We start from the raw sequence: 13617 nt of genomic DNA, 5'->3' as shown, positions 1-13617 counted from the left end.
TGTTTTAAGATTTTGTCTTGGATGAGGCTTTCCACCATCTTCCCTGGAACAGGCTAACTGGCCTGTAGTTTCCCAGGTCCCCCCTCCTTCCCGTTTTAAAGATTGGCATGACATGTGCAATCCTCCAGTCCTCTGGCACTGTGGCTGTTGTATATTTTAGTTAAGAGATTAGCAACCTCATTCCTCAGTTCCTTTAATAACCCTTGGGTGGATGCCATCTGGGCCCGGTGACTTATTGATCTTCAATTTATCGATTAGGTCTAAAACATCCTCTTTTAACCTATATCTGATTTAATTGTTGTTCTGGGTTTTTCGGGCTCTTTGGCCATGTTCTGAAGGTTCTTCTTCCTGACGTTTCGCCAGTCTCTGTGGCCGGCATCTTCAGAGGACAGCAACCTGTACTCTGGACTTTTAGAACACGGCCAAAGAGCCCGAAAAACCCAGAACAACCATTAGATCCCGGCCGTGAAAGCCTTTGCAAATATATATCTGATTTAATTCCTTAGTCAGGAGGGGCCATTCAGGCAGCGGAATGTACCCAAGGTCTTCTGTCATGAAGACAGATGTGAAGATATTATTTAATTTCTCTGCAATCTCCAAGTCCCCCTTTCCCTCCCTCCCCATCCGGAGGGCCAGCCGCTTCTCTGGCAGGTTTCCTGCTTCTAACATATTTTAAAAAAACTTTTATTATTCCCCTTTATATTGCTGGTCATACGTTCCTCAAAGTCTTTCTTTGCCTTCCGCATCATCGTCTTAAATTTCTTTTGCTAGAGTTTGTGTTCCTTTTTATTTTATTTTCCTCATTGGGGGAGGATTTCCATTTATGGAAGGACCCCTCCCAGCCCTTTAAAACCTCTCTAACTCCGCTCGGTTAACCATGCCGGCACCTTCTCGGACTTAGTTGAGCCCTTCTTTTTTCGTGGTATGCACTTCCTCTGGGCCTCTACGAAGGTTGTTTTAAACAGGCTCCATGCGCTCTGGAGAGATTGGATTCTTTTTACCTTCTCTTTCAACTTCTTTCTAATTACTTTCCTCATTTGAGGGAAGTCCACCCTTCAGAAATCAAAGGTTTTTGTGTCAGATTTGCTCGACACTCTCCCCGCAACATGCATGGCGAAAGAGATCGCAGCACAGTCACCATTTCATTATTGGCTGAGGGACATTCACGTCCCTTACCAGGTCCTGAGTACCACACAATATTAGATCCAGAGTCCCCTGTCCTCTGGTGGGCTCCATGACAGATTGGTCCAAGGCCCAGTCATTCAGCATGTCAAGAAGCCCAGTCTCTCTTTCTTGACCCAAGCATGCATTGACCCAGTCGATGTGAGGATAACTAAAGTCTCCCATGATTACAATCCTCTCCCTCTTGGACACCTCCCTGGTTTGTCTCCTCACCCCACCTCCAACACACCCCTCCCTCTCCTTCCTATAGAGTTTATAGCCTGGGATTCCGGTATCCCACTGGTTCTCCAAATTCCACCAGGTTTCCATTAAGGTCACTATATCAATGTTATCCCTAGCCACCAAATGTTCCAGCTCTTCCCTCTTTGCTCGGACGCTTCGGGCATTTAGATAAAAGCACCTGCATACGGGGTCCCCCAAGAAGAGCTGCTTGTTTGTTTCTTTTTTCTCCACAGCTTTTCATTCCAGTGAACCCACTATCATATCCCATCACACTCCCAGTCCTAATTCCTACACTGTCATAACTTTGTGGTTTTCTACCCTCTCCACCTTCTCAACAGGGATGAGGAGTCCCGAACTGGACACTGCTCAGCTCTTGTCGGCTTTCCCCTGAGATTCCGTTTAAAAGCTGCTCTGCCACCTTTTTAATATTATGGGCCAGCAGTCTGGTTCAATGTTCGGTCAAGTGAAGCCCGTCCCTCTTGTACAGACCCTGCTTGTCCCAAAATGTTCCCCAGTTCCTAATTAATGTAAACCTCTCCCCCTGACATCACTCTCTCATTCATGTGTTGAGACCCCTGACCTCTGCCTACCTAAGCTGGCCTTGTGTGTGGAACAGGTAGCACTCCCAAGAACGCTACCTTTGAGGTCCTGGCTTTAAGCTTCCTCCCTAACAACCTAAATTTGGCCTCCAGGATCTGACGGCTACATTTCCCCACTTCGTTGGTGCCGACACACACCACCACTGCTACCTTGTCCCCAGCGCTCACTACCAGCCTATCCAGACAAGAAATGATGTCCACAACCTTTGCACCAGGCAGGCAAGTCACCATATGGTCCTCACAACCATCACACAGCCCTCGCTGACAATCGAATTGCCCCCTCCCAGAACCCCCTTTCCCCGCCCCGAGGAGTATCCTCAGTGCAACTGGATATGGGTCCGTCACTTGAAGAAGGGGTCCTCCCCGGGGGATGGTTTCCCTCTTGTCCAGATTGGTGTCCTGAGCTATCCATGCCATTGTGGTCTTCGTACCTTTTGTGTTTTGAACTTTTTAGATGGGTGGTGTTGAACCCTAAGCCTCTTGTTATTTTAAAAGTTAACATTGCTTGAGAAATAGGTTCCGGATGTTTAATTCCACATCTCTGTGTTGTGCAACTGTTGCTGATGCCTTATCAAGGCCTTTATCCTTCCCACCCTCTTTTGCATGCAATGCCGTGTCTGTTTATGGAGCTGTTCTTTCTTTGTCAACGGTGAGTCATAATTAAGGAAATGAGATCTATAAAGCTCTGTCAACTGACTCTTTGCTGTCCTTTTCACCTTTCTTCCCCTTGGAATGCCCTGGGCCATCCCGGAAGCATACACTCTTTACTCTCTCCTTCTTATGAACAATCAGAAAGTTGTTTTGATCAGACGAAAGTCTTTTTTGCCATCAGGTGAATGTGAGAGTCTGTGATGAAGCGTGTGGTAGATGTGCAGGAAATGAGTCATCCCACACTAGCTCATTAACAGCTTGATCGAGGTCAGGGAAAACCGGAGGTTGGGCAAATGGAAAAGGAGTTGGTCTAGTAGCACAGCAAGTCCTAGTTTTAATGAGCAGTTGGAGTATTTTGGGTATGTGTCTTCCTTTGCCTTTGAGGACTTATTCCAGATGTATATGCCCTGAAACAGACAAAAAAAAAAAGGTGCAGTAAGCAGTCTGCCCTTTTCTAGAGAGCAATTCTGGGGCTAATGATGCACAGGCCAGCCTTGAAAAACAGTCTACAAAAGTTAGCAGCTTCTCTGTCTTGGTTTGAGGTTTCTGGCACGGCAGTTCCCTAAAGTTCTCTGCTTTCATACCTGGTCACCAAGAGGAGGTTTGCTTTTCAGAGACCTTCAGCTGCACAACTGTCCATAAGCCTTGTGTGGTCTGCTGCTAGGGCCTCTTGGCACTGAGGACAGATGACTTCTGGAGGTGGTACACCATCTCACCTCCAACCCTCACCCCCCTCCACAAGTCAGTAGGACAGAACACTACTGGAAAAATTATCCTGACCACCTCTTAATATGGTACAGTTTATTGTAAAGGTCCTTAGACCTTAGACACAGGGGAAAAACAGACATTTACCGTTTCCAAAATTCTAAATTCCTTATTTGACATTAAAAGACCATTTAAACTCTGCCATAACATTTCAAAATTCCAGGTACTTCATTAAAAAAACATTTGCCATTTAAAACACAATTTAAAATCTAGTAACTAATAACCATGGAATTTCTGAGACTTGAATATCGCCATATAAAATCTGGCTATTTGATAAGTGATCTTGGAATTTGTACCAAGAAACTCAAGTCTATTTTTTATTTAATCGGTGGGGTGATGGTCTCCTTACAAGCCACCTCATAATCCAACAATTCTTTACCTACAGTCCTCGGACCCATCATACAGAGAAGTGGACAACCCAGATCCACACAGTCGCTGCAATACGGAAAAACATCAAACTTAGACATAAAGACTAACTCCCTCAGCTTCCTCCCACCAGGTCTTTGTAACACAGGCCTGGTCAGTGTTTTCATCCAGGATCAGGTCCTGGATGGCTGATGTTTTTCCCTTTCACTGACCTGGCCTTCAGCAGCAGCACTTTGAACCCAGAGAAACTGTGGCCAAGGCTATCCAGGCTGTCTGAAATGGGACACAATTTTGGGGTAACCAGGATCCCATTCCTCCCCCCTCTCCTATATTAATATCCTTGTCTCCCCTCTCTGTATCTCCCTCTACCCAGTATAGTACCAGTGGCAGCTCCCTGACCCCCTAATTACCCCCCCCCACATCCCTCCCACAACAAGACCATGACCCTTATCGATACACCAACAACAGCAGGCAGGCATCCTTCAGTCTTGAGAGACTATGGTAATGTGCTCTGTATGGAGGACTTGGAACAGTGTCTAGTGTGGCTGAGAAGGCCAATTCAAGTGTGACAATCCCTTCCACACTGAAGACAAATCCAATCTGTCTCCTGTCCAGCTCCCTGATTTTGCTGCTTTTGGGACTGCCTCTTTGCCTCGGCCTGCTGGATAAGGGTCTCTTCAAATTGGAAGAGGCCGTGATGCAGTGCTTGCCTCCAGGCTGAACGCTCAGATGTCAAAAACAGCAGGTGGGCACAGGAAAAAAGGAGTCCCTTTCTGCAAAAAGTCTGACCCTGACTTTCATGTCTCCCCCAAAAGGCCAACCCCTTCCCCTTGGTGTCACCCCTTCGGTGGTGGATCCAACCCCTTGGAAGCTCTGCTTATAAAGACACCGCCTTCCTCCTGAGCCAGCTGGCAGAGATCAATGAGAGGGGAAAGTGAAGGGAGCCAAGTCCAGCAAGGCCCCAGTTCTGCAAGGGGGTAGGAGATCCATAGGTCAGAGACCCACAGGAAGACCAGCCAACAGGCAGCAACGGTTACTGCCTCTCACCCACTGCTCTGGTGGGTCAGCAGAAGTTCAAGGACTCTCCTCTGGACTGCTGGTATTGTCTTCTGTTGTGGCTCATTGTAATCTTACCACAAGAAAAAGATGTTTTGCTGGCTTGTAATGGTTGTGGGTAATACTTTTATGCCAGTACAATACACAGTGGATTGTTATATCTCCCATGTTCCTGGATTTAAACGTAGACTACATGGCTGTGGTTTTGTTTATTTTGTTTTGTTTTTTTGCTTTGGTTTGGTTTGTAGTGTTATTAACCGTGGAATGTGCAGCTGTAACGAGCACTTAACCAGATGTTAATTTTATATGTTTCTTGTGTGTTGTTTATTGTTGTGTTTAAAGCATGTGCACGTCCTCTGGTGCCTGTGCGTCCCTGTGTGTATAGCTGCCATGGGTCCTTTTGGAGAGAAAGGCGGGATACAAATATTTTAAATAAACTAATAAATAGTGTGTGTGTGGGGGGTGAGGCTATAGTTTATCTAGGCTTGCGTTTAAGTATACACCTGACGGCCGGTTGTAGGGATCCAGGAATTACATGTAAGCAAGTTTTCAGGGCAGGCTGAGGGTCACACAGGAAGCACTCTGATCCTTTTTTGAGCTTGCCGTAGAAACCAAGAAGAGGAGAATGAAACCAGCTGCTGCAAGAGGAGCAGAGTTCTTTCAGGGGGTCTGTGAATTTCTCTCTGATGGGCCCTCTCCTCTGGCTGGTTTACCAAGCAGCTGTTGCAAATTAGAAGGCGCTAGGCCACAGGTTCAGTGGTTCATGTTGGTTTATTTATTGGCTAAACAGGTGTTTGATGCTTCCCAGGCACGCCTCCTCCTGCAGGCACCCACTCAGAGGCAGCTCCCCAGCTTCCCTGCCCTGCCTCCTCCAGGCGTTGTCCCTGAATGGGTAGTTGCCAGAGGAGGCAAGCCTGGGAAGCGCTGGACTCTTGTTCAGCCAGTAGACATACTAGCATGAACCGCTGAACTGGTGGTTCATGCCCATCTCTACTGGAAACGAAAATGTTGGTTAGACCCAGACAGCTGGTACTTCCCAGACAGCTGGGACAGAGGGAGACTGGCCCCGGCAGGTACACGCTGTTGGTTTAGCTTAGGGCTTTATTCCCCCTCCAGCAGCTGGCAAAGGATGGCAGGTGGTGGCATTATCCCTGTTTCTCTGCCCTTACTCCGTCTACATCCAACAGGAAGGAAGGATCTTATTTGAAGGTTTTGTTGTGTTTGCCCGTTTGCAGAGTGAATGAGTACTCCTGTCCAAATTCGGGGAGGCACCAACATTATTCTTGGATGCAAGTATGAGTGACTTTGGGATACATACGGAAAATGAAAACTCAGTAGCTTTTTAAAAATTTGGAGCTGGGATGTCTGATTTCTTCCTTCTTGTTGTGGTGCATTGCCCTAGTGAAATGGGTTGAGAAACTAGTCTTGGCTTCTGGCAGATTCTATCTGCTCCCACCCTCAACCTGTGAAATACCTGGTTCAATTCATGTCTATGGGATGTCTTTAATGATGGTCTGACTTGTTTTGGTTGGTTAGTTCCTCTCTGATAAAATGCAGACCACCAAACCAAGGTGCTTAGCAAAGCATTCCTATATTCAGTCTTCTCTTCTCTTTCCCAAAATTCAGATCACTGGATGGCCGCCTCCAGGTATCTCACCGAAAGGGTCTCCCCCACGTCATCTACTGCCGGCTGTGGCGGTGGCCGGATCTTCATAGCCATCACGAACTGCGTGCCATGGAGATGTGTGAATACGCATTTAACATGAAGAAGGATGAAGTCTGTGTCAATCCGTATCATTATCAAAGAGTGGAAACACCAGGTACACCTGGTGCCCTGGATGTTCTAGGATGTGGTGAGGGAGTAGAAGGCTCAATGCTGGGAAACTGGTGGCTTTTCACCAAGTACTTTGGTTACAGGCTTCATCCCTAATGTTCCTGCATTTCTGTCTCGTCCCTTCAGTGCTACCTCCAGTCTTGGTGCCAAGGCATGCGGAAATTCCAGCTGAGTTTCCCCCACTGGATGACTATAGCCATTCCATCCCGGAGAACACCAATTTCCCTGCAGGCATCGAACCACAGAGCAACTACATTCCAGGTACTGCCTTCTTCCTCCTTCTAGAAAGCCATGAGCTGGAGTGGTTTACCTTTGTTATGGATTAGGTGCTGAATATGACGCACTAGAATGCTTTAACAATCCTCTTGTCAGACCCACTTGAATTTACTTTTTTTCAATTAGCAGTAACTGAAACCTGTGTTTCCTTTAGCCATTACACGGCCAGCCCCAGCATGGTAATCTCCAAATATGTTGGGCTGCAACTTTCACTTACGACATGCTGATTTGCTGCCCTGGTTGGGGATGATAGGAGTGGTAGTCCAGCACGTTGGGAATGTGTCAGGTTGTGGACATCTGCAGTAAAGGATGCTGTAACTTTCATATGGAATTTTCATATGGGCCATTCCTCTGGTTTGCTGCCATACTGAGAAAAAAAAAGGCTTTTCATTTGTCATTCCCACTGAATAAAGGAGCATGGAGAAAAAATACCTTTTGGAAACCATCCAGAGGTTCCTTCCTCCTTTTGTGTATCCTCCTTCAGAATCTTTCTGTGGACAGAGAGCACCAGGGACATCCACAGGACATGGTTCTTGCAACATTTATTTATTTATTTATTTATTTATTTATTTATTTATTTATTTATTTATTTATTTATTTATTTATTTATTTATTTATTTATTTATTTATTTATTTGATTTTTATCCCACCCTTCTAGACATATAGAGGGGACGTGGTGGCGCTGTGGGCTAAACCGCAGAAGCCTTTGTATGCTGCGGGGTCAGAAGACCAGCAATCATAAGTTCGAATCCACATGACGGCGTGAGCTCCCGTCGCTTTGTCCCAGCTCCTCGCCAACCTAGCAGTTCAAAAGCATGCAAATGCGAGTAGATAAATAGGTACCACCTCGGTGGGAAGGTAAAACGGACAATGGAAACTGTCTTCGGACAAGCACTGGCTCTACAGCTTGAAAACGGGATGAGCACTGCCCCCTAGAGTCGGACACGACTGGACTAAAAACGTCAAGGGGAACCTTTACCTTTTACCTTTCTAGACATATGTCTATCCAATGCTTTGTAAGTTGTTTTCCAGCGGGAGGGCCACATCTATAAAGAGGGAAACACCCCTCATGTCATAGTAGTGTTACAAATGGGAATTGCATTGCAAAGCCCCTTTTGAAACTTACAAGAATGCGGAGGGAGCTTTTCAGATGGTGACTAGAGATGGCCGTTTGACAGTCCGGCCCAGTTCAGTGCAGCACCTGCACAGGTGTTCTGCCGGCGCCTCACACTCACCTCTCCCACCTCTTCTGTGTGCTCACCCATTCCCTGGGCAAAGCATGCTTTCCTCCCCACCTCCTCGGTGTGACTGCACACTTATTGATTGCAGCACATCCTTTCCTTTTTTACGTCTTCTGACAGCCACCCACTCAAAAGTAGCAATGTGGGCTTCCCTGCCCCACATCCTCGTCTGAGGGCGGCTATTGGAGGAGGTGGAAGACACACTGCTGTCAGTGAGTGGGCAGCCATACTGAGGAGGTGAGGAGGGAAGCATGCTTTGCCCAGGGATGGGTGAGTGCACAGAGGAGGCAGGAGAGGGGAGTGCGCAGCACCCGCAGAACACCTGTGCAGAGCTGGGCTGGGCTGAGCTGAGGTTCATGCCCATCTGTAATTGTGACTCTTGGAATTTGATTGGTGTTGTGCAGAAGTGTGAATTGTCATATGTAAGCTCCTGGATTTTGCATAGTTTCATGATAAACACTCTTCTTTCTCTCTCCAGAGACACCCCCACCAGGCTATCTGAGTGAGGATGGGGAAAGCAGTGAGCATCAGATGAATCACAGCATGGATGCAGGTAGATCACATTGTGTCCTTTCGTGGTGTAACATCTGGAATTCTGAAAGGGGAAAAACATCTTTAATGTCCTTTACCATAATGATATAGTATAGGCATAGTATTGTTGGTGAGTCTCATGCAACAGTCCTACTTGGTATGCCTTTTTCTGGATGCACAATTTTTGGTAATGTGGTCAGTGTCTGGAATTTCTGTTGGGGTGGGTGAGCTTTTGTGGATATAATTACTTGAATCCGTTGGTTTTGAATACACCCTAAGTGTGCTCAGCCTGTCTGTGAAACATACATCTAATCTCTCTCTCACTTGCTTACTCCAGATTTTCAGAACTCCAGATGTTCTCAAGTCTAAAATATTTTTGAATGCTTGTAATACAAAATAATAATAATAGAAGTGCAGCATAAAATTTTAAAAGGGAAGAATGGGATGTACCCATGTAACTAACACACAGCAGACATGTTGGCATAATGCTGCATAGAAAGCATCTTTGTGTGTACAAGGGAGACGCTTCAAGACTGTGCATGATTTAGGCCACATTTACCTAGATCCATTTACCTGGAAGTGAGTGTAATTGAAACTGATGTACCTTTCTTTTGGGCAGACAAGCCACAAACATAGGATTGGATGATTGTTGCATGACAAATGTACTAGATAATAATCAAGTATAAATAATCAGAAGTTACTTATCTTCCCCATTCTTTCCCTCTTTTCTCTTTCATCTTTATTTATTTGGAATTAGCAATATATCGATCGCAGTCCTATGGTGCAGCTTTACAGGGTATGATGATGCCATCAGCCATGGCCATTATGGTTTCCCATTTCCCCTCTTGACTACTAGGAATTCCTAAGGATCCTTTTTGTCTAGAAGAGCCTTTGAGAGCTGCAGAACAGGATAAGGAACTCTTTAATGCCTGAAAATTGCAAGGGACTGTGATCAGTGGCAGCAATTAAAGAGTCTCCTTGCCTGTTTTGTAGTTCCCAAAGTCTTATCCAGAACAAAAGGGATCCCTGGAGGTGGGGATGAGGAATAGAAAATGTTTTATTCCCCTGAAACAGCCACAACGGATGATGTCATCATGGTTGTACGGTGCAAAGCTGGGCAACAGGATCCCAGCGAATATACAATAAGCCATATACAGATATAGATAAATTTTTAAAATTAAAAAAAAATGCTTGGACTTGTGATAATATTTGGGTCTTTTTACACAAGTCTTTGTTAAACAAAAGCAAAATATTTTTCACAGTACAAACTGAAGGGTGTTTTTTTTTTAAAAAGAACTATAAGGCTTGTTTAGAAATGGGATGGAATTTGGTTTCTGAAACCAGAATAGTAGAACAGGTCCAATGAGTTCTGCGGAATGGATGTGGACAAGCCTTTTGCACTGAAATGTGTTTAAAGCACAGACTTCTAGGGTGGTTCTGGGGAAGTAATTGCATCTCAGCCTCTTTTTACAATCTGTAGAATGGAAAGAACCTGATGAAGGGGATCGTTCAGCCAACCTTTCAGAAGCAATATGGTAAATAGGTTGCTCTCTTTCATTGGACCTACAATAATTGTAACTTTTTCCTCCCAGGTTCTCCAAATTTGTCTCCCAATCCGGTGTCCCCTGCACACAATAACTTGGGTAAGGATGGTACTGTTCAGGGTTCTCTTGGTACCTGTTTGGCGGGTTCTGTGTTGTGATGTTTCATTAATGCCCTAATTGGCATCTTATATCTAAGAAAGAGATGGGCAGGGAGACGTCTCACAAGCCTAGTTGGCACTCACAAAACTCTTATTGGTTTTAATCAAGCTGGTTTGATTTAAAAGGCACTGTTGCTCCTGGCGTTCATGTGGTCATCCCCCTTTGCAGTTTTAATACACAGATGGTTCAGATTTTTGTGTTGTTTTCAGCACTGTGGCTTCCCTGTGGTAGGAAAGGAACAGGTGTGTGCACTAAGGAACATAATTCTACTCAGGGATCACTTTCACTTCTCTTAGAAATCTCCTCTTTCTCCAGGGTAATTAGGCAGCAATAAAGCAGTTCTTGAATGCCTTTTAACTGAAACAAGCTTGGGTTTTATAACACCTCAAAGACTTTGATTATCGCCTAAACTTTCATGTACTAGTCAATTTCATCAGGTGTAGTTCTAGTGCATGAAAGCTCATTCCATTATAGCTGAGTTAGGGTTGAATCCACATCTGCTTTCTGTTTGTTCAAAGGCTTCACCCACTAAAGCCCCTCTAGCCAGTCCAAAATTGCATAACTCACAAATTGTGCAACACAATTTCATTCTGCAGTATCCCCCGATTTCCAGGAGGCTGGGGGATGTGTCACATGGAAGAGGGACCCAGCTGCATATACTATATTTGGGTCCAGTCTTTAGCTTTAAAGTTGCCCTTAGACCTTTTGCTCGTTCTGTTGCAATACTTTTAACATGATTGCTTCCCCTCTAGAAATAATGAGTAGCTTGGAGTTCACAGAGTTTTCAAAGACACACAAGCAGCTGCATAAAGTGCATTGTCTATGTGTACTTGGGGTAGGTTTTTTACGGTTGTAGAAAGTGACTCCTTCTCCTAAATAAACTGTGAGTTTCCAAGAAACAGCCTTAAGCCAATATTCCATCAAGGGCACTGATTTATACGACATCATAGGACTAAAGATGTACAGTCTTTATTTTATGTTTTCTATGCATGCAAATAGGGAAGGAGGAACCAGCATTTACTTTCAAAATGCTGACCATAATCTTATTGCCATTTTATGCTTACCTAAGGGGGAATTACATAAATCACAGTGACAAATCGCAGTGCAATAGCATGTGGCTTGTTGCATTTCTGGGCACATTTGCCACCGCAACTTAATGTGATTCCCCTTATGGAAGTATAAATCATAAATAGGATTCAGCCATTATTTTTAAAAGAATTGATATATCAATGTGCTTGTCATCCTGTTAACACTTTAATGTATCATTTCCAAAGAATGGAAAAGACCACGGTTGTTAAAATGACCCTCATGTTTGAACACAACTGTTGGGAAAACCCTTGAGCTTCCACCTGGGTTGTAATTTTATGGCAGTGATTGGCTCAACTGTTTAGATATTATGAATTCGGATGAAGCTTCTTGGTTTTTAGGATTCTCCCATAATTTGCCCAGAATCTCCAAAGAAGAATTCTGACAGTAGGAGGACAAAAATGAAGAGGTTTCAGAGCAGCCTTCCCTACATGGTATTCTCAGGCTGCTTCTGCTTTGAAAAGCAAGGAAAATGCCCTGGTGTACTGTGAGGGTCCCAAAGCTATCAAGGGCTCCGTGGGAGGACTATTTCTGATGCCCACTAAGTTGTAGAGGGGGGCATCTCCAATGGAACTACCCCTCCAGTGGACCATTGTGAGTCCAATATAGTCACTAGGCCTCCAAAGTGTGTGTGGTTGAAATTCTGCTTGCATCTTGCAGTAGAAAAGCAGGGTAGCACTAAGAGGCCTCTGTCTCTGTAAACACATGGAGAGTGTGTGTGTTCTTCCCAGCCATCTTCAGGAAAGCTTTAAGAGTAGAAAGAACCATGTGAAAAGGAAGAGGAACTTGATAACAAATAGCACCGTACAATTCTCAATCATTTTTCCAAAACTTTCAGCTTCTTGATTATTTAGAAGCAGGTCAGAAAAAACAGTGCCAACAAGAGGTCTTACAGATGGATCTTCATTGTTCTCTTACGTTGCCCTCTGCAGATCTACAGCCTGTTACCTACTGTGAACCAGCATTCTGGTGTTCCATATCCTACTATGAGCTCAACCAACGCGTTGGAGAGACGTTCCATGCTTCTCAGCCCTCTATGACCGTCGATGGCTTCACTGACCCTTCCAATTCAGAACGCTTCTGCCTTGGTTTGCTGTCCAATGTAAACCGCAATGCTGCAGTGGAGCTCACCAGACGGCACATTGGTAGCATCTGTTACCTTCTGGGTTGGGGGGACTGGGATCAGGCTGAACAGAGGATTCTCTATGTACGCAGTACCACAGACTAAGAATAGCTTGCTCATCTTGTAGAGCGTTTGCTGTTCCTCCGTTTGTTTTATGTAATGATTATTTGTAGTCAAATCTACTCCTGACTTATGGTGACCCTTTCTGGGGTTTACCATTTCCTTCTAGGGGTGCCCTGGGACTGTGCAGCTTTCCCAAGGCCACACAGGCTGGCTGTTCTCCCAGAAGGCTCAGTAAGGACTCCACAGCCAAGAGTACTGAACCCACTAAACTATCCAGCCAGCTACCATTAATTAGGCAATGTAATTTTAATTACCCTATATGGTCTGGTTTTAGGACCTATGATGTCTATAGCAGTTTGAATGCAGCTGCATGTCTTTTGTCTTACAAACATTTTGCTCTTTCAACTCAATTTTCTCTAGCTCTTGCAAAAGTTGATTCTATTTCACAGTTACTCAAGGCCCAGCTCTTTTTCATTGCCTCTGCCCAAAAACCAAGCAGAAAGATTGTAAATAATTTTGCAAGTACACCTGCCACATTCCATACCAGTTTTGAAAGGGTTAAAGGTTTATGTGGTGTTGCTTCTCTGTCTTATTCTACCATAGCAGCCTTGAGGCCCCTCGTCAGGAGAAAGGTGGCCTATAAATGAGACGAATAAATAAATAAAGACATAGTACAGATTGAAACAATTTACCCCCACTGATGATACTAGAAATGGGCATGAAGCACTTCATGTTGAGTTGACATAAGTTGTTGGTGCAGCACCCCAGATTCTCTGCGTCCCCCCCCCCCGGCATCCCTCCTCGCCTCCTGTGTTGCTTGCTCCCTTCCCATTGAACAATCCTTTTTTTTTTTTTTAGATTTTTACCCCACCCTTGTAGACAATGTCTACTCGGGGCAGCTTGCATAGATAAAAACACA

At 44.9% G+C, this 13617-nt stretch overlaps 1 protein-coding gene across 3 annotated transcripts in view; it reads left to right on the top strand.

Moving 5' to 3' along the window:
* Positions 1 to 13617, top strand: part of SMAD3 (SMAD family member 3) — a 69361-nt gene that overhangs the window by 44964 nt on the left and 10780 nt on the right. For 2 of the 3 annotated variants that reach the window (XM_072981830.2, XM_072981832.2), the window contains exons 2-6: positions 6468 to 6694; positions 6802 to 6936; positions 8671 to 8745; positions 10316 to 10366; positions 12445 to 12657. In XM_072981830.2, coding sequence (XP_072837931.1) covers positions 6468 to 6694; positions 6802 to 6936; positions 8671 to 8745; positions 10316 to 10366; positions 12445 to 12657 — 701 coding nt within the window. The remainder of the gene's footprint in view (positions 1 to 6467; positions 6695 to 6801; positions 6937 to 8670; positions 8746 to 10315; positions 10367 to 12444; positions 12658 to 13617) is intronic. The other variant, XM_072981831.2, reaches the window with a different exon arrangement.

The sequence above is a fragment of the Pogona vitticeps genome, chromosome 12, assembly GCF_051106095.1.
Source record: "Pogona vitticeps strain Pit_001003342236 chromosome 12, PviZW2.1, whole genome shotgun sequence".
NCBI classification, from domain to species: Eukaryota; Metazoa; Chordata; class Lepidosauria; order Squamata; family Agamidae; genus Pogona; species Pogona vitticeps.
The sequence above is the reverse complement of the archived record's forward strand: the minus strand, read 5'-3'. Positions and strand labels throughout refer to the sequence as shown.